Below are 20,159 nucleotides of genomic sequence, written 5' to 3'. Positions count from 1 at the left end.
TTTTTCGAAGTAATCTCCGTTCCTCTCTACACATCGTCGCATTCGATGGAAGCCCTGAGAAAGCAGTGGGCCCATTCTTCCTTAGGGGTCTCTTCTATCTGTAGGGCTCGTAAAGCGAATACCTCGAATTTTATCTTTAGTTCTTCGGCAGCAACTGTCCTGCCATCTTTTAGCCTAACTGTCGGCCAAAGAATGAGGCATATAATCTTTTTTCCTTGATTCCTCCCTTTTTTTACCCTAGTTTGCCGATCCTCGAAAGGAAACACCCACTGAGCTTTCATCACCTGTGACGATGTCAAATACAGAATTTGAGTCTCCGCCGTTGGACTTATCTAATATTTGGCGACACCAGTCCATGTGAAGGTGTTTGTGGTCGTCGGTTAAAGTATGGGGAATCCATCTGTTACACAGCAGACTCAAACCATGCCTAGGCTTGCCCGTATCTACTTATAGGTCACACTCTTATCTCCCTCTATCATGCGACACATAGAGCTGATTTTATCTTCAGTAGTCGCAGTTAAAGGATCTTCACGCTGGTCATCATTGAGATTGCTACGTCCACGCTTAAACTCGTTAAACTAATTTTAAATAATGGCTCGAGATGGGGCTTCATTAAGAAATGCTAATCGCAGCCTATCATGGCTTTGTTGTTGAGTAAGCCCACAACGAAAGTCATAATAAATCATTGGCCGAAAATTTTCTCGCATTAGGTTCATTTTCACGTGTAACAAGAGATTTGCCGCCAGTTTACATAAACAAATGAGAAATGAATGCAATATACTCCATTAGATTACCAAAGAGTTCAAAGTTGAAATTCAAAAATAGTTTTCATTTCAATGTTTTTAACTGGCCAGTTCTAAACATTTTCAGTGTTACCCACGTATTAAAATATTGTATTACTATATTTCTCGCAATAAAGGTTAGTGAGGCTAGGATTTTTATTAGAAAATTTAAAAAATGTTAGTTGTTATAATTTTTGATATTTAAAAAATTGTCATTAGTATTAGAAAAAGGTTCATTTTTGTTTTATGCATACAAATAACTTCTGAGATTGCCTCAGATTTCTGTATGTGTTTCATGGTAATTTGTCAAGGTAATAGGCAAGTAGGTGTTCAGCCGCCTGTGCCTGACACACGCCGTCGACTTTTTGGATCGGTTTCTTCACGATGTTTTCTTTCATCGTTTGAGCAAATGTTAAATGCGCACATAGACAGAAAGTCCATTGGTGCATTGGTGTGGTCGGGAATGGAACCTATGACTTTAAGAATGAGAGTCGCACGCGAGCCACTAGGCCAACACTGCTCTATTATATTCTATGTAGAATTTAATTCTATAAAATTATATAGTAACTATTTCAATAATTATGGCAATTTTGAGTATTGCTGTTTATACTGCTTTTATAAGTAAAATACTTGTTTCATTTCAATAATTGTATGTACTGTATATTATTTTGTGCATTATCCAAACAGTGTAGAAAATAGTTACTAAATAATTGACCTGCATTTGCTTCAAAGAAATTCCTCTATACACTGAGGCTACTATTGTGATATTAATTTTAGGTATATTATGTAATAAATAAATGAAACACATTGTATTTGTTTAAGTTTAATAAATAGACGGATTACTGTACATACCAGCGAATAAAATAATATCAGTTTTCCTATCAACTATTAAATAAGCAAATGGACGATTAGCGACAAATTCTTCTTTTGTGTACGGATTGGATATGAGAGACTCGGCCATAGAACTGGCATTCACACCCTTTTCTGTTATTTCTATATCAGATATTTGAGTCATTATTGAAGCATGCGTCATATAATCACTTATCCCGCTTAAATCAGCCAAATTTGGGTAAAATACTCTCTTAACGCCCATATCATATAACAATTCAGGTATATTTACCAAGTTCGTAGTTATTTTAAACCTTGGCAGTTTTACAGACACCAACACAGGGCCTGTTAATTTAAATAAACTATATATGGTCGTCAATCGAATGTCTTTCAATTTGTAATACATATCTTTTACAGAACCCTCCATTGGTAGTAGTATTAAAATTGATACTCTGCCTTCTAGACTAAAAGGTAGTTCTAAGACCCTCGCATTCACATATGAGACATCAGTTACGTTGAAGTATCCAATTTGTGTCATCAGTTTAACTTCACCAATACGTTTATTTTCTTCCGAATAGAATGATTCTCTTGAAGTGTATACTGGGTTGAATGGTGCCTGCCAGTCACTTCTGAAGTACGCTGTGTCAACAAATAACAACACAGTTAAATTAAAATCATCTTGATACAATCCCTCCTCGATAACTTGATCCATATTTGTTTTAATAATATCGTTAACTTTCTCAGCTGCACCAACTGTATCATAAAAATCTATTGAAAGCACTCTTGTTTCCTTACTTTTCATCACTTCATTTGTAAATTTTTTTTTCACATTTAAGAGTTTATTAACTACGATGGTACTGGATCTTTTTGTCATTGGCAGTAGTTCCTCATCCATTAAATTAAAGATTTCTCGATATTTTCTACGAAAGCATTTCCTTCTGTGGTATCTGGTTACCTTCCATATTTCATCTGCTGTAGGCCCTTTTGCACCTTCGGCAAGCGTCATTAACTGTAGCCATGTAGATATAGGAGAAAAAACGAAATGGCCACCAGTTTCTTGTGAGACACGATCTAAAATGCGAACCGAGAAGTCATAGGTCGGGCGCTTTAAGCTAACCATGGCAAAGTCTCGACTGCAATGAAATTGACATCCATAACAGAGCAAAGGGCAAATTATAGACAAAAATAATATGAATATCATTTTTCAAGCGTCTAACGGCAATAACTCTACTAAAAGAACTGAACTATATATAACACTGACACAAACTGATTGCTACAAAGTGATAAACTAGGGTCAAGGGTTATTATTCATACTGAGTACAAAAATATTATTTCATTTCAAGGAATTTCGCAAAGAGATAACAAAATTATACGTTTTGGCAAGTCCCCAGTAGGAAAAACCCAAATCAAACGAGCTATTTAACACGTAGGCCATCCTTGCTACGTGTTAAATATCTTCGGTTAAGGTTTATTTCGTTTGGCTCATAAAATAGACCCGTTAAAATATCAGCTTTTTTAAAAAAAGCTGGTGTAGGACTTTTAGTTTTGCCGGAAATTTTTGCCGAGATAAACCGTTTTTACCCTTAAAAACTCCTTTTCCGATCTCAGATCGCCTGTAAATTATTTTTCCTTCATTTTTATAATGTTCTTATCCATTCTTTTCCAATGGGTTTCATCCTACTATTTTTTTCACTTTTTTAATTTTTGTAAAGGCTGGTCTAAAACTCCAAAGCAGGAAACGACTTGATAGATACAGAGGAAAGAGCAGGGAAAAGGATTTTTAGACATATTATGTTACATAGAACTATATAAACATAGTGGAATACCAAATCACTATTTAAAAAAAATTGAAACATTAACCAGCAAGAGATGTTTGTCACAAAGTGAAAAACATTTTTCAATTTTTATTCATTAAAAAATACCTACAACTATAGACATGATACAAATAATTCTTTTACTCAATATTAAATCATGTAAGTTATAGCCTATACATGAAAATTACATAAAGCCCAATAATAATTGAAGCTTATCACGGCTATGGGTCACGAAGATAACAATGATATTTGTGATTTTAGAGTAGGTACAGGTCAGTCTTTGAGGAGATTTGAAACCACACACACGTAATGGAGCTAAAGTTTTTGTTTTTGGTCGGTTTAATACCTTCAATATTGTGTCAATGTTCAGTTGAAAATGCTAAACCACAATTTAGAAGGGCGATCTTCGATTTCTCCGTGGATTTGATGAAGAGAATAGCCGAAGAGAAAGAAAGTCATTTCATTGCTTCAACTCTTTCACCTTGGACGTTACTATCATGTATATCATTGGGAGCAACAGACAAAACGTTAGCGGAGCTCAGAGACGTTCTCCATCTGCATAGTCATTCTTGCTTTAACAACAAGTTCTTGGACATTGTAAATATCATCAACTCAAATTCCTCTTCGGACGTCGTTGTTGAAAGAAGTTCCGTCATATTTACGGATGAAAACTTGCCTATTAAAACATATTTCAAAAAAACAATCCTACGTAAAAAAGTAAGTGATTTCCAAGTACTTTCTTTTGGCAATCCTGAAAATGCCGCGTCTGTTATCAACAACTACGTAAGCGAAGCGACGCACGGTTCCATAGAAGAAGTGGTCGCCCCAGGAGACTTGGAAGAGATAGTAATGCTTGCAATTGATGCAATATTCTTTAAAGGTGCATGGAGTCTACCTTTTGAAAAAGAAGATACAGAAGTGAGCGCATTTTATAACGAGAAAGGGGATCAGACTGGAGATGTAAACCTTATGCTTGTTACTGGCAACTTTTACCAAAAAGAAGTAGATGTCATCGACGCTATAGTCTTGGAACTACCTTACGGCAGTGATGAAAGATATGCTGCATTATTCTTTCTCCCATATCCGAATGTTTCACTATTCAGTGTCATAGATAAATTGAAAACAATCACATTGACCACTATATACAAACTGTTCGAAGCGGAAGGAAAGCAAGACGTGATGGTACAGCTACCAAGATTCAAGACAAGCACAAATTTAAATAATCTAAAAGAGCTCCTGTCAGATATGGGGTTGAGAACTATGTTTGACAGTTCTCAAGCGAGCTTCGCAAAGATCTCTCCTTACGAATTATCAGTTTCAGATTTCTTTCAAAAAGCTGACATAGAGATCAATGAGGAAGGAACAACAGCGAGTGCCGTTAGTGGAGCAGGCTTCATATCAAGAAGTTTACCCGCAAAATTCACAGCAATTAGACCATTCCTTTATATGATAATAGATAAAGAGATTGAAGTACCACTATTCGCCGGTGCATACTCAAAACCAAGTGTTTATTAATGCCAAAGATTATTTCATTAAACGACTACTACTCTATTTTATTGTTTTGTAGAAATATTTTAATTTTATGTTCAAAATATGTAACATATAAAATCAAAAAGGTAAAATATACATAGATACTTTTAATGATATTTCTTAAAAGTAATTTATAATATACGAATAATTTTTTACAAATTATTCGTATATTACGTACGACTCCGACATGACAGCTGATATTTTGTAATATTATATGGCCCTTTTAAATTTGCTAACGCAGTGTATCGAAATACATCCAAATAGAATTGAGCATCAAGAAATTTATTTTTTAATAAAGTTACTCAAAAAGTGGCGTATTGCAGGGACGTATAGCGTTCGAGGGAGCGAGCGTTAAGGGCACATATAACACACTCGTGTAATATTTGGTAATATGCCCTAAGAAATAGCTACGTTTCTTGGTCTACCGGATGCTGAGTATTATACTGGGCACAGCTTCAGGAGGACCTCTCCTAGATTATTGGCAGATTCAGGAGCCAATTTGACGTATTTAAAGTGACAAGGAGGTTGGAAGTCGGACAAAGTGGCAGATGACTATATTGCTGATCCATTAAACAACAAACTAGAAACTGGGAAAAATAATCACACAATCCATTAATTTAAAGTCCAGTTCTTCTCCTTTACATGACAATACTGAAGAGAACGTTCGTCCATGTACCTTCGTTGATAATTATAATTCATCAGATCCAATTCCATCAACCTGTAAACGCCATTGTTGTTCAATCATACGAAATTAGAGAACCTTAAATATGCAAAATGAAACTTCCCCAGTTAGTATAAAAACTGTACCAATTTCAATGTATATGTGAATTATAACTTTTTTAAGAAATAAATGATTAGTTACTTTATTGAGTTTTTATTATTTTATTAAATTGCTTAATTTTTTCGCAACTGTATTAAATATAAACTTGTTCCGACTGTCAACCCTCACCTTCGGCTACGCCCCGGCTTGGGTCGACATTTGTCTCTACAACTCTTTGCAATGATAGACTTTCCGCACTTGTAATGAAATATACCATAGTATTTACCCATAATATATTTTAATTTTAAATCTAAACGATTATCGTCATTTTTAGGTTCAAAATAGGCTTTTCCGCGCGACAGTTAATTACTGGTTAATTCTTTAGGGAAGGTCAAGGTTAATTGCCACGTAATGAATAAATTTATAATGGAGAGATAAATAAAGTACATCGTAATAGACAAATACAATTTATACAATAGGATGTACAATACAATAATAAGTACCGAAATTCTTGTCATTGTCGATTAGAAACAGTTAATAGGTATTCATTGTTTTATGATTTTATTTCTAAGCAATGTTTGTCGTTTGAACTTAAGTTCAAGTTTTGTATGCAAATTACATAAATATATAGTAGAGGAAAAATCCTACTAGTTTAAAAACTGATATTTAAAAACCATTTTAAACATATATTAGACGTTAAAAGATAAGTATTTTCCGACATCGTAGGGGTAATTATATAAAACTAAAAAACTTTATACATGTTTTTGGTATCAGAAGTGGGTATCAGCAAAGAGGTGGTAGCGGGTTCGGGCCGCACCGGGTGTCACAATAAAACCATGGTAATTGATTGAGAGTCGTTTAATAACTCCACAACTTTAAATCTCACTATTTCTTTTGTACTAAGGATATTGCAGAAGGCCACACCCTAAGATCTCTTGATTTTTTTAGCACGTAAGCTAATAATACTAAAGAATTATCTACTTACATCGTATAATTTCACAACTTATTACTATCTCTTAGTATTTAGTAATCAGCGTGGGCTAGGGACGCTTGATGATCATGGATGTTCGACGAAGTTGAAGCAACTTACGAAAGAAATTATGTCTTCCATGAACGCATCCATAAAACAGTTTTATAATATTTTTATCATTCTTTGCGCCCAGATAGTAGTAGTAGACGTAGTGTCGCTCGTTCTTTCTCTCTCACACTTCTTCACTACTCTTCATCAACAAAGAAATATGTATATAAAAAGGTTCTTCTTTATCAACATTACTTTTCATTCAGTCAGTTGATAAAAAATATCGGAATATGTAATATTTTTTTGTCAATAATTAATGCAAAAATCATCGATGTTTTTGTAACATTGATCATCCCTAGCGTGAGCGTTATGAATAGCTAGTTTAAAAGTAAATTTCCTTTTCCAACAATAGTCAATTGACTATTAATGAAATTGAATTTTAAAATACCTACTCAAATTTCATTAAATATATTTTCATTAGTAACTGCTTTACTTATTACCATTTACTTACAGGATTTTTCGGACTCAAGAGTTGGGAACACCAAATACAAATAGTATAGCGAATTAAAATTTAAATGTTTGGAGTCCGTCAGCTTTCCAGCCAATAAAAAAAGCGGTCTACAAAATAAGCAATCAGCTTTATCCAGATCAATATTACCTGATTGAATAAATATCTACCATATTGTTAGTTAAAATTATTCAACGTTAGCAAACTTTTATTGGGTTTTTTTCTTGTTATTAATGTCAGTATACCTATATACAACATATTATTTCATTATAATAATGGCGATCTATTAAATTTATTAGAATATAAAACTACTCTTTGTACGTAACTAATGTAAAAATAACTTTTTTTACTATTTTACTTTAAGGGGCTTCAGGTTTTTCTTTAATAATAAAACTGTGTATAAAATAATGAAGATGTGAATGATGTTTTAGAAGTAAAACCTCAAAAAAACCAATTTGCTGTTTTTATTTTACCGCTCCATTCCTTTACAAACGTTCAGTGTTTGAATTTACGTAAATAGTTCTTGCTGAATAGTCCAGGATCCATCGCCCATTTTTGCATTTGATTACTATCAAGCTAATTTTCCGTGAGTAGCTTTATTTTGATGAGACGCCCAATAATTTCCTATACGAAACTCTCGATTGTGGTAGCTAACAGAGGTAGCAAGGATAATATATGTTGATTTGATGATTCTCAAATATTTATTACAAACTGAATTTTTTTTTGTTCAATCTCAAGACAATTATCTAAATTATTCGAAAAAATATTTGTCCTACAAAATCTATGGTTTGATCAAAGAGTCCCCTCTTTCCGACATGTATCGATAACGAGGTCATCATAAATGATTACTAACCAGCTGATTTTTTTTTTACTTAGTTAATGTTCATGTAATTTAACAGACATATTGTCCTACAAATTGCGCGGTACGTTGTGCAAGTGCAAAAATGGGCGATGGATCCCATATTTCCTATATAAGAAGTTACTCTATGATGGATCCTGGGCTAGAACAGGTTAGCTACTGCAAAACTGTTATTACTGTATAGTCATCAATATTATACTATACTATACTATAATACAGAGACTCCACTGCGATAGTGACGCTTTTGCGTTGTTAAATCAATATGTTAACGAGATAGAGACTCTTATTGTGCTATATTGATGCTTTTGTGTTGTGATATTGACACTATTCATTTAATTATTGTAGTTTAATAAAATTGTTATACATGTACAATCCTTGCTTTATTTCTCTACATTAACGGATTCCTTAAAATTCTAGACTTGCATACCATTTTAAATTCTCCCGCCATACGGATAGTACCGATGGCATTACATAACTATAATAGAGCGCTGGTGTACCGTGTAAGCATTTTTTTACTATGAAGTATGAAGTTGTTGTTCTTCTTCGATGGAAGTAATTGTGTGTTCTGTGTTTAAATACTAATTACTATAGTTTAACTTTAATGATCGAACAGAGGCCAGCCGCAAAGCGCAACTATTGTGCAATATAATTATATTTGTTGCAATATTATTAAAATACTATGGAATCCTCGACGGCTGCAAAGATTAAGGCTCATCCAAATTGGTAACACTTAAAATATTTTTTATTCATAAATCATATTGAATCCGAATATATAAGAATGAAATATAAAGAATGGAAAAAGTGTCTCAATAAATAATTAATGCTTTGTTCTTTTGCGTATAAATATTTTGATTTATTACTCTCTCTTCCAACAAAAAGTATTAAACATTATAATTTTTGCAGTGTGGATGTAGATAACAGCTATTATTTATCAGCAGAACAAAAACAGTTTTATGAAGAAAATGGGTACCTTGTTATCAAACAGATGTTTGATTTTGATGAATTATACAACTTTAAGTAAGTATCTCTATAATTTAATAGTTTTATATTGTGTTTATAATGTGCTCGATAGATTATTTTGAGTATGCAACTATATAATACGTTTTGGATTTTAATGTATTCTATCTGTATCTGGAATAGGATCATCAGTTAAATTTAAACAAGTAGATGATATTTCTTTTTGTGTATGTGTTTGTGTTTCATTTTGTATTTGGTAATGAGGGTAATATAATTTTAATAAATAGAGCTAATTATTGTACAAAATTTATCTAATCTGTAAAAAAATTTGTGCAGTTAGCTAATATCACAACTTAAATACAATGTTTGTAGTAATTATTTTGATCTAGTTAATCAGCATTTATCTATATCTGTATATATAGCTTGGTATGTAACTATGCCAGGCCTATTTTTTGAGCATCATATATTAACAGAAATCTATATCCTAATGTGTGAGTTTAGTGAAGCTGACCAGCGATTGAAACTGACCCAGAAATACTGTTCTATTATTAATATTCATGTCCACAGACAGCATTTTATTCTCATTGCCAAGGGGCTGGTGGATAAAGGAAATTCAACAGTAGTTCGTGAGCCATCTCTTGTCAAGAAGGGGTTAAAAGGAGAGCAGGCCATTAATAAGGTATTCTTTATGAATAAAACTCCTTTTTAACAATCAATACAAAAATGTCACCAAAGCTTAATCATTAATTAAAAAAGATTAAATAACAATATTTATTACAAGAGAATTAATTATTCAAACTTTTCTTAGTTTTTATATATACATGGGATATATGCCTTTTAAACAAATTTTTATGGATGTAACTGAAATTATGCGTGATACATTTACTAGAATAAGAGGCTTATTGTTCAAGCTCTACATCTTAATTCTTAATAATTTTTTTATAAATTTCAGATCCAGGAGATCCATTATGATGATGTTTTTATGACTTATACAGAGCATCCAAAACTGTTGAATGTTGTCTCACAGTTCATTGGTGATAACATCCGAGTGATGAACAGTATGTTTATCAATAAACCACCTGGTAGTTCTTTTCACCCACCCCATCAGGTAATTGTAAATATCAAATACAAATAATTTATTTTGGTGAATATTTTTGTGGGTAAAGGATTTTATTATACTTTTGGTTTTCGGCTGACCAACAATTTACCATTTTACAGGATATATTCATTATTATAAATAAATAAAAAAATTATTAACTGAAAATCAAAATTAAAAGAAAACTGATAAAAAATTACTCTTTGGACATTTTCAACAAATCTATTGAGAACACTACTACTTATTCAAAACAAAGTAGGCAAGTAGTGAGCTGCAATATTTTGGGCTTATCGATTGTGAGAGAGTTGCATGGATCTAGTTAGCGCTGCATCCTCTTAAGTTCTCATATATTATGTTTCAGACATGTCTTTACTTTTTCTATTCTATTTAAACATGCGTGATGTTTGTGAGCATAAATAAAAAAAAAATTGAAGAAAGATTGTATGATGGTATAATTCAAGAAAGCACTTTCCCATTTACAGGACCTATTTTACTTCCCATTTCGACCGGCAGAGAAAATCATAGCATCATGGACAGCTGTTGATGAAGTCACAAAGGATAATGGCTGCCTCTTCATCATACCGCATTCTCACAAGTTGGATCATTTGTATGCACATGGGCATTTGCCGGTTAGTATAATTAAATTATTTATGTATAAATATAAGGTAGACAGCCAAAAGTGCTTATAAGCAAGTGTTAGAATGAATAACATTGTTCTCAATCTATAGTCAACACAAGACGGTCAACTTTAACTTACAAACGGGTGCTTAGTTAAGAGCTATATGGAGAGAACTGAATAGCATGGATAAACTGGTAATGTAGGGAGGAGTGATGGTTGGAGAAGTCAGGATTGGTTGCCTACCCGTTGGTCTGAACAAATTAAGACAATCATTGGTCTCAACATTCCTATTGACATGAGTCAAGACGATAGAGTGGTAGAGGCAACGAGTCGACATATAGGTTAGGCCTTTTCAAGACAGGCAGAATCTTCAGTACTGAAGACTGAAGAGGAAGATATGGTTTTAAAGTAATAATAATTACAGGATGCAAATAAATTATACCACGGTATATTAGACAAGTCGGTGTTTGACAGCAGCAAGTATGTCCAGTTGGAGATGACTCCCGGAGATACAGTGTTCTTTCATCCCTTACTTGTTCATGGATCTGGACCAAATCTTACTGAGGTGTGTAACTCTTCAAACCATTTTGTTTAACATAAAGTCTGGGATCTACATAATAATACCCTTGCTAGTATTGCGAGGACAGTTATGAGACAATTGGAAGATTTTGATCTCATAAAAGACTTTTTATATATGTATCAAATCCAAACGCGGAATTATTTAATACAGATATCAGTGGCGCTTCAACGTTTTTAGGTGTAAGCCTCAGATTACTGTGTCTGGTACATGATTATATCTCAAATGTAATAGGCTAGTAGGTGGTCAGTCTCCTGTGCCTGACACTCACCGTCGACTTTTTGCGTTTCAAGGCAAACGCAAGCCGGTTTCCTCGTTCAAGCGAGTAACGTAAGCACATTAAAAGAAAGTTCATTGGTACACAGCCGGGTCCTAGATCGAACCTACGACATCAATGATGAGAGTCGTTCTCTAAAACCAAAAGCGACTTCCTCTTGCAAAAATATTGAATATTAAAAAAGTTTGCGTAATTAAATTTTATTTTTAAAGAGTTTGCTCCAATTTCGGCCACAATTTAGAGGCCAAATATTTATGCTTTAGTTAATGTATTAACATCTTTAGTAGAAATAAATTATTTTAACTTTTTTAAGCTATAAATTATAGTTTGACTTTCACTAGTGTGTGGACTCAGTATACGCACTTAAGACACCCTTTTTGTCTTGGCTAATTAAGCCCGCTTAGCTTCAAAAGCTCAGAAGTTTCCTGGGAACTTCACCAGTCACTGCTCCAAGGATTTTCTGTCTTGAGTTTAACTAATTTTATGTTTAATTTTGAACTATTTTCAGTCCTACCGCAAGTCGATAACGGCCCATTACGCCAGCGGTTACTGTCAGTATGTGGACGTGGGTGGGACTGTCCAAGAAGTTGTCGCCAAAGACATTGAGAACGAAGCCCAAAGGAGAGGATTTAGCCTCACTTTTGTGGTAAATATCTATTCTATTGACAAAAGAATTAAGTTCTTTGAATGTGTTATTTTGCATATAAATAAATTTTCAAAACAACGGTATTTTAAGGCATTTTCTCATATTTGGCGTTTAAGATTATTTTAAAGGTGATAGGAATTTGTGCCAAAACACTTAAAAATATATATATTTTAATAAAATAATTAAATCAGTGGCGCTACAACCTCCTTAGGTCTTTTTCCTGTTAGATGCGCACATTGAAAGAAAGTCCATTGGTGCACGGGGATCGAACCTACAACCTCAGGTATGAGAGTCGCACGCTGAAGCCACTAGGCCAACACTGAGATATATTTTAATATCGACAAAAATAATAATGAGGAATAATTTTTTTTGTAATCTTCAGATTCACTTCAGAATTTTCTTTTACAGGACACTTGGCGTTTTAAAAGCAAGCAAGTTATGGGAGCGAGAGCAAACCTCTAAAAGGACCTATTATAATACGTATGATACTCAATTAAGACATTCCATTAGGTGAAAACATTTTGCGGTTAAGGTTTATAGATGTCGCTCATAAAATACAGGGCGTCCCACGGCGATGCCACACGGAGGGAAAGTACCTTAAATGTTAATGATAGGATATTTTACTGAAAGAAGACATCGTTTAATTTTTAATAATAAGTAGAACTGCATTCACGGATTTTGTGAAAATCGCCTACCTCAACCGGGAATCGAACCCGCCAAATGTGACAGTAAAATTTCATGTATTTTATAATAGCGTTTGTAAGGGCTACTCATAAGCATTATTTTTTCTTTAATAACCTAGCATATTAAATGAAACTAAAAACATAAAATTTTACATTTTATTTAAAAAATAATAATTTACCAAATGCTCAAAATGTGATCCGTTGTTGTTGTCTGTTGTATACAAATTCTCACTCTTTTAATAATTTCTCTCCCTGTCGATTTACTTATTTTTGCATGGTGGATGTTTAAAATAATACATCTAAGTTCATTTTGTAACTCCTGCACACTGTTGTACCGGTTCCTGTAAACTAAATCTTTTACATAACCCCATAAAAAATCAAGTGGTGTTAGATCTGGGGATCTCGATGGCCATCTAATTTGTCCAAAAGTGCCGATCCAGGAAGGAAAATGTTCATTAAGAAACTCGGGTGTTCTCCTACTGTTATGAGCCGGAGCGCCATCTTGCTGGAATATGAGATTTCGTCGATCTGCACCAGGAAGATTATTAATCTCATTTCTTAAAATCTCAAGAGAAATTATTAAAAGAGTGAGAATTTGTATACAACAGATAACAACAACGGATCACATTTTGAGCATTTGATATTTTTTTTTAATAAAATGTAAAATTTTATGTTTTTAGTTTCATTTAATATGCTAGGTTATTAAGGAAAAAATAATGCTTATTAGTAGCCCTTTCAAACGCTATTATAAAATACATGTAAATTTACTGTCACATTTGGCGGGTTCGATTCCCGGTTGAGGTAGGCGATTTTTAAAAAAATCCGTGAATGCAGTTCTACTTATTATGAAAAATTAAACGATGTCTTCTTTCAGTAAAATATCCTATCATTAATATTTAAGGTACTTTCCCTCCGTGTGGCATCGCCGTGGGACACCCTGTATATTGCATATTTCACTCATAGCAAACTTCATGTCGCGTAGAAAAGGATACACTGTGCCATAACAAAGAGAGTGACTGAAACAACAATAGAACTGGCTGTGTAACATTGCAGTTGAATTCGATAGCCTAGCGATCGTCCGGCAACCCATCGGGGCAATATCGGCCATAAGTGGCTATACAAAACATGTTTGGCTATATGGCCGGGAAATTACTGCAATATTGCATAGTATGGCTGATATTGTTTGCAATGTTGGGCTTCTAAACGGGCCAGGTTTTGCTGCAATTGATAGCTGCAAAACATGGCCCGTTTAGAAGCCCCATTAAACAATGTTCAATGATATTTCTGTCAACATTTGACTGTATCTTAAAAGACATAAAATAGTTAAGGTTGAGCAGCGCTCTGTGACCGGATTTAGAACTAAAAGGGAGTATGAATTTGTATAGTTACCCCACAGTCCTGTGTCGATATTTTTATTGAGCGACAATAACTATATTTATACAATAATTATTTACCCTTATATAGGTATTGTTATTTTAGAGATTTTTATTAGAATGAAACATCTTAAGTTTTACACTTAATATGCTTTAGTAATTGGTAAATAATGTGGTAATGGATAAGTAGATTGATTAATCTTTATAGGAAATACTAATATATTAAATTTTGTTTTTAAGCATATATTATTGTACTGTAAAATGGTCCCCCATTTTTGGCCTTTGCCCGTGGGCACACGGAATCAGTTATCTTAGATTACCAAGGGCAATAGCTATAATGTATATATTTTGTATTCGGTAAAATCCAGTTTCTTTTTAAATAAAAACTATCTTATTTATAAAAATCCGCGGTTTCGATATTATTGTAATTTTAAGTACGTACTTAAAGTACTTTTATTGTAATGAATTTTACAATGGGATGAGGAGAAAATTAAGATTTATTCGCTTATTTTTAATTAAGTAAGTACGGTGCAATATTGAGCTGTATTTTGATATTAACTGTGATAGTTTGGTGCTTTTATAAAGTTTATATAGTGTTAAAAAGTAAAGATTTTTTTACTTGAAAATATTCTAATATATTTGAAGGGGGTGGTATTATGAATAACAAGAAAACACATTGTACTAAAATACATTTATTAATAAATCTATGGTTTGGTCTTGATTATTTTATTATTAATACTCTGTCAATAATTACACTATGGAATTATTATAAATTATCTTATTCATATATTAGCTGATTATCCCTTTAATTTATATTATATATTTGTATTAATTATACCTAGCTATTTTGGTAGACAATTTCAATATTTCGTTACATAAATTTTACTGGCAACCAATTTAGATATAGTTCAATATATCAAATTTGACGGCTGTACAATGTACACGCATAAGATAAATATAACCAGTGTGTACAGCCGCCATTACATTAAATTTCGTAATTTAAGTATACACTACAACCTTGATTTTAACCTTAATAAAGACTGCTTTCAATAAAAAGCATTAAAAATAATTTTATACACAAAGTATATCTAACTTATTCAATTTCTAAACTGAGCATTCAACCTCCAACTAGAGCACCATACAAATAACAGATGGCGCCTGTTCATGGAACCAACGCCATCTTTCGTGGAAGACGGTTAACTTATAGTATAGAAAGTAGAAACTGAGGTTATAAAACTGCAATAAAAAGATTACATGAATATGTTATAGACAGAGAGCTTCATAAATAAATGGTCTGTGGCAAATAATTGGGTGTCAAGAAAAAACAGATGAGAGAATAAATTAAGGAAAATATGATAAGGATTTTTAAGAATTATATGATATCAAGATAAATACTAATTTCTGGAGTCATGCACGATAATTATGTAACTGTCAAAGCAATTAATAAAAATCTCTTAATGATATGAACGAAGTTTGATTTATTAGGACAGAAAAGGTTAATTCATTGAATGGAAGCGTCCTCTATGAAAATTCTTTATTGAGGAAGCCATTAAAAAGTAAACCATATTTTATAAGACTCCATTTCTTATAATACCAGTTGTTACGAAAAATCATGGTCACCTACTGCCACTTAATTTTATATATGTAGACTATATCCTCAGCCCCACTGCAAGAAAGTTAAACACATATGCCTTATTATACAGCGTTATATACAACACGTACACATTCAAATATAGCAAGATGCCATCTGAGCAGTCGAATGAATGTGTACTTGCCTCATCCAAAATACATTGTTATTGTAGTTTAAGTATTAGATTGCGCAAGCAGCGCCATCTAGTTTACCAGGTTGAATTTGTAATACTTCCAATTTTACTCATACCAAAGTTTATTTAACACTATTAATTATTATAATTTTCGATTTTCATTGCATTTAATCCCATTTAAGTAATTTACTTTGCTATCATGATTATATTACAACTTGATAAATTGTTCGCCTGCATTGCGAATATTATTTTATTGTTTTTTTTTATGTTATATAATCAATAACAATATATAATGATGAAGCGAGCTGAACTTAGTTTAAAACTGTGACACAAGACTAGAACTGTTTTGTATGAAGTGCGGAAGAAATTATGGTAACTTAATGTTAGTTTTCGATTCGCCATCAAAATTCTGTAAAAAGAAAATATTATTAGACACAGCCTTCACCGTTATTCACAAGATGTTCTTTAAAATTTGTTAAATTAAAACCTTATCAACTTCTATGATCTTTGAACTGTGGATGGTTTATGAGTAAGAAAACCATTGTTAATAAACGAAAAGGAAAAATGTTAGCAACTTAGAATAAAAATAACTAACATGACAATTTAACACAAGTCTAGCACACAGCAAGATAATAATTAAAGCTGTGAACCTTAGCAATACATTGTCTCTTATAATTATAAATTTTATACTTTACAACACATTAATAACAATTGTATACCTACATTTATATATAACAGGCCAATGGAGTTTGTCAGCAACATTTACACCCGAATCAAATATTAATAAAGGCGACTGTAGTAAATTACTTATTTGTAAAATATAACTTCCCTTCATTATAACTTTTGAATAAATAAAAATGTACGTTGATTTTAAAAGAACTGAATACATATGGCGGTGATTTATTTTAATTGTACTATAATTTTTAAATTACTTGTATATTTATAATACCTTATTGTTAAGACCAATCTTATGATAAAGACTATGTTCTAATCTCGCGGGGTAACGTACACCCTTACAACCTCACCTTCGTGTTTCCTCTGCGAAGGCATAAAGTAGAAATCTGGTTGCGCTGGTTCCCTAGACCTTCCACTGTGACCGCTCTGAACTGAAGCCGGAGATTGTGGTCCTCGGGGAAGAGAATAGCTGCTGTGCTCTGGACGGCCGTAGCTAATTATTTATAGTATCGATTAGTATGTAGTAAGTAGATGTATACATATTATTGTTTAGAGTTTGATAATAAAATTGAATGATTTTTGTGTTTTGAATCTAGTCGAATTTTTTAAGTACTTTAGATTATATATATTTAAAAAATATAATAAAACCACAAAATAATTCCAAAGCAGTTTGAAAAATAAATTTAAAAAGATAGTGTTCGACCGTGACAGGACTCGAACCTGCAATCTTCGGATCCGAAGTCCGACGCCTTATCCATTAGGCCACACGGTCGCATGGATATGATTGTGAAATACTCAAACCTATTCAATGTTAATTTGCTCTAACAAGGTACTTGAATAAATAGGCTTTTGACGTGAAAGCTTTCAAAGCTCAACTGCTTTCAAACGGGGTCAACTTTTCACTTTAGCTTTACTTGTTATGCCAAGCTATTCAAAGTCTAACGAATATGTGTCTATATTATTTAATATTTGCATTTATTCGTTTTAATACGATAAAATTGATAACAACTTTTATCAACTAATTACTTGAGTAAAAATAATGTATGTATTGAATTAGAACGAAAATAAAAATTTTAAACCCAAATAAATTATTGTAAAAGTTAACGTGTTTAAATATAATAAAGTATTTCTTTAATAATCTATTACATATAAATATACATATGTACAAATATTTCCCTAACACTCACCCATACTGACTCCTAGGTCTCTGCAACGACCTGGTATCATTATAATACTGCGCCGCGCTATTATGGAGCTTCCTATTTGCAGTCCCCGTGGGAGTTTTAACCACACGCCCATTTGAGTGTCCATTAAAATGGCCATTATTCCCATTGCTTTTTCCATTTTTCTGGGCACTGTGACCGTTCCGCACTTGGTCAGGTCTGGGCGGAGGCGGGGAAGTTGGTCTCGTGGGCGAGCGGGAAGTGTTGAATTTTTCGTCGTTTTCGAACGGTTCAAATGCGTAGTTCGTGTTGGCTGATGTTATGTCTTTCCAAACAGTTTGTGGAATTAGACGGTCCTGGAATGGAAAAGGTTCCTTACTTATTTTATATCTGTTTAAAAGAATATAGCGCATAACGTGATTATCTTTCTGTTTCATAAACTGATAAGTTTTTCGGAAAAATATGGTGTTAAACATCTCTGTAGAATATGAAACAGTATTGAAAGTATGTATGAAAATGTATTGCTGTTCGTAGTGTCGTTTAAGCTAGAGAATGGCTGGACTGTTGGCTAATGATCTTGAAATATATGTGGGAGTTCTCGGAAGTTATAAACAATATGAAACAAATAATAAAATGTTATATATTTTTAGACACCTTTTAAATTTGCGATTCATAGCTGTACTATATGTCTAATCTTTGCTCGGGTTTAAAAATTTTCGATTAATTTTTGACACAAATATGTGTCGATGAAAAGTTCACCAAGTCATCTAACACTATAATAAATTATTATTATTTAATTTAGTTTTATCATCGAATTATACTTTATTCATTTAAATTACAAAGACACAAGAAGAAATGGAGGCGCATTTTAAAACATTATATGAGAAGTGTTTAAGAAAGTTTACATCAAAACGTTTTACATCCATGTTCATAATTTAATGACATTTGATACTTGTATAACGATAAGATAATATTGTTTACCTTTCTATGTTTATCTCTGGTAGAGTGTGCCAGGGTACAGGCAGCCTGCACTAACGCTAGCAATACTAATGCTGCGACACATCCTACCACCACCCAAAGCCGTGCTGCAGACCCGAAACCACCTTCAGATATCTTCTCTTCATTTCCGCTTATCACTACTGCAGAGTGAGAAACATATAGTTTGATTTAAAAAAAATACATTTTTCCTCTTTTAATAAAATATTATTTTGGCTTTACATTTATATCTGTTTAAAAAATACTACTACTTCTTTTAAAACCAACAACTTTAAAACAAATTATATTAAATTTTAATTTTAACTTATAACTAGTATTAAACTGCACCATAATAATAATCAGAGGCGCTACAACCTTTTTAGGTGTGGGCCACAGATATCTGTTTCATGATCATTTTATATCTAAAAGGCAAATAGGTGATCAGCCTCCTGTAACTGGCTCAAGCCGACGACTTTTTGGGGCTAAAGGCAAGCCGGTTACCTCACGACGTTTTCCTTCACCGTTCGAGCGAAAGTTAAATGCGCACATAGAAAGAAAGTCCATTGGTGCACAACCGGGGATCGAACCTACGACCTCAGGGATGAGAGTCGTACACTGAAGCCACTAGGCTAAAACTGCTCTATTAAATTGCATAAGTCAATAAAAAATGTAGGTAACAGAGCTTTTATAGATTTTTTTACAAAATAAAGGAGCATACGCAACTATACGAGGCAACTACCGCAACACTTTTTATTAGTGAGTTTTTATTTGCCGGCTGTTGAGGGAGAAAATCACTCTTTTAATAAAACTTACAGCTTTCTGGAGCAAACACCAAGAACTCGGGGTCAACATTTAAGTTCCCAACTCGTCCCTTGGCCAATGTGTCCCTCACTGCCCTTTCCCACTTCTCCGTTTCATCTTCTGTCTCGTTCTGTGCTGGAGAACCTTCCAATGACCGAGCGCTGCCTTCTATGAGGTTCGTTTCGATTGATTTTAAAGTTAATTCTGCCAGTATTGCCTTTGTTTCGTTTCTAAAATAATTTAATACTATTTTAATCATAGTTACCTAATCATGTTTGCCTATACAGGAGAGAATTGATATTCACTATATATGTATTTGCAAATTATTTCTTAAAAAAGTTAATCTTAAATCTTACTAGGTACTAGTATTTTCTTTGCCTTTGTGATTTAAAAATGTACTCGGAAAAGATTAGTGCATGAGATATCTGTTGTTGTGGGCCATACATTAGCTGTCA

General features: G+C 33.0%; 4 protein-coding genes and 1 non-coding gene across 6 annotated transcripts in view; 2 read left to right on the top strand and 3 right to left on the bottom strand.

Annotated features, from left to right (window-relative positions):
• Positions 1 to 1,592: 1,592 nt before the first annotated feature.
• LOC110993806 (serine protease inhibitor 77Ba-like) lies at positions 1,593 to 2,939 on the bottom strand. The gene has a single exon (XM_045628806.1). The coding sequence runs from the start codon at positions 2,809 to 2,811 to the stop codon at positions 1,606 to 1,608; it is 1,206 nt and encodes a 401-aa protein (XP_045484762.1). The 5' UTR covers positions 2,812 to 2,939; the 3' UTR covers positions 1,593 to 1,605.
• Positions 2,940 to 3,618: 679 nt separating this feature from the next.
• Positions 3,619 to 5,820, top strand: LOC110993804 (serine protease inhibitor 77Ba). The gene has a single exon (XM_022260191.2). The coding sequence runs from the start codon at positions 3,734 to 3,736 to the stop codon at positions 4,937 to 4,939; it is 1,206 nt and encodes a 401-aa protein (XP_022115883.2). The 5' UTR covers positions 3,619 to 3,733; the 3' UTR covers positions 4,940 to 5,820.
• Positions 5,821 to 8,610: 2,790 nt separating this feature from the next.
• On the top strand, positions 8,611 to 14,142 carry LOC110993805 (probable phytanoyl-CoA dioxygenase). Its single transcript, XM_045628807.1, has 9 exons — positions 8,611 to 8,822; positions 9,003 to 9,116; positions 9,624 to 9,735; positions 10,009 to 10,164; positions 10,635 to 10,781; positions 11,196 to 11,336; positions 12,134 to 12,271; positions 12,680 to 12,826; positions 13,895 to 14,142. The coding sequence occupies exons 1-8, from the start codon at positions 8,779 to 8,781 to the stop codon at positions 12,731 to 12,733; spliced, it is 906 nt and encodes a 301-aa protein (XP_045484763.1). The 5' UTR covers positions 8,611 to 8,778; the 3' UTR covers positions 12,734 to 12,826; positions 13,895 to 14,142.
• An 861-nt stretch (positions 14,143 to 15,003) lies between these two features.
• Positions 15,004 to 20,159, bottom strand: part of LOC110993803 — a 50,055-nt gene continuing 44,899 nt past the window's right edge. The window contains exons 19-23 of one of the 2 annotated variants that reach the window (XM_022260190.2): positions 19,717 to 19,934; positions 18,910 to 19,067; positions 17,953 to 18,284; positions 17,116 to 17,258; positions 15,004 to 16,499 (exon numbers count right to left, since the gene is read on the bottom strand). In XM_022260190.2, coding sequence (XP_022115882.2) covers positions 16,492 to 16,499; positions 17,116 to 17,258; positions 17,953 to 18,284; positions 18,910 to 19,067; positions 19,717 to 19,934 — 859 coding nt within the window. In that variant the 3' untranslated portion in view covers positions 15,004 to 16,491. Of the gene's footprint in view, positions 17,259 to 17,952; positions 18,285 to 18,909; positions 19,068 to 19,716; positions 19,935 to 20,159 lie in introns of both variants that reach the window. The other variant, XM_022260189.2, reaches the window with a different exon arrangement.
• Trnar-ucg lies at positions 17,465 to 17,537 on the bottom strand. The gene has a single exon. It is a non-coding gene; the product is annotated as a tRNA-Arg (tRNA).

This window comes from Pieris rapae, chromosome 7 (assembly GCF_905147795.1).
Source record: "Pieris rapae chromosome 7, ilPieRapa1.1, whole genome shotgun sequence".
Taxonomy (NCBI): Eukaryota; Metazoa; Arthropoda; class Insecta; order Lepidoptera; family Pieridae; genus Pieris; species Pieris rapae.
Note: the sequence above shows the minus strand (reverse complement) of the source record. Positions and strands in the feature narration are given on the sequence as shown.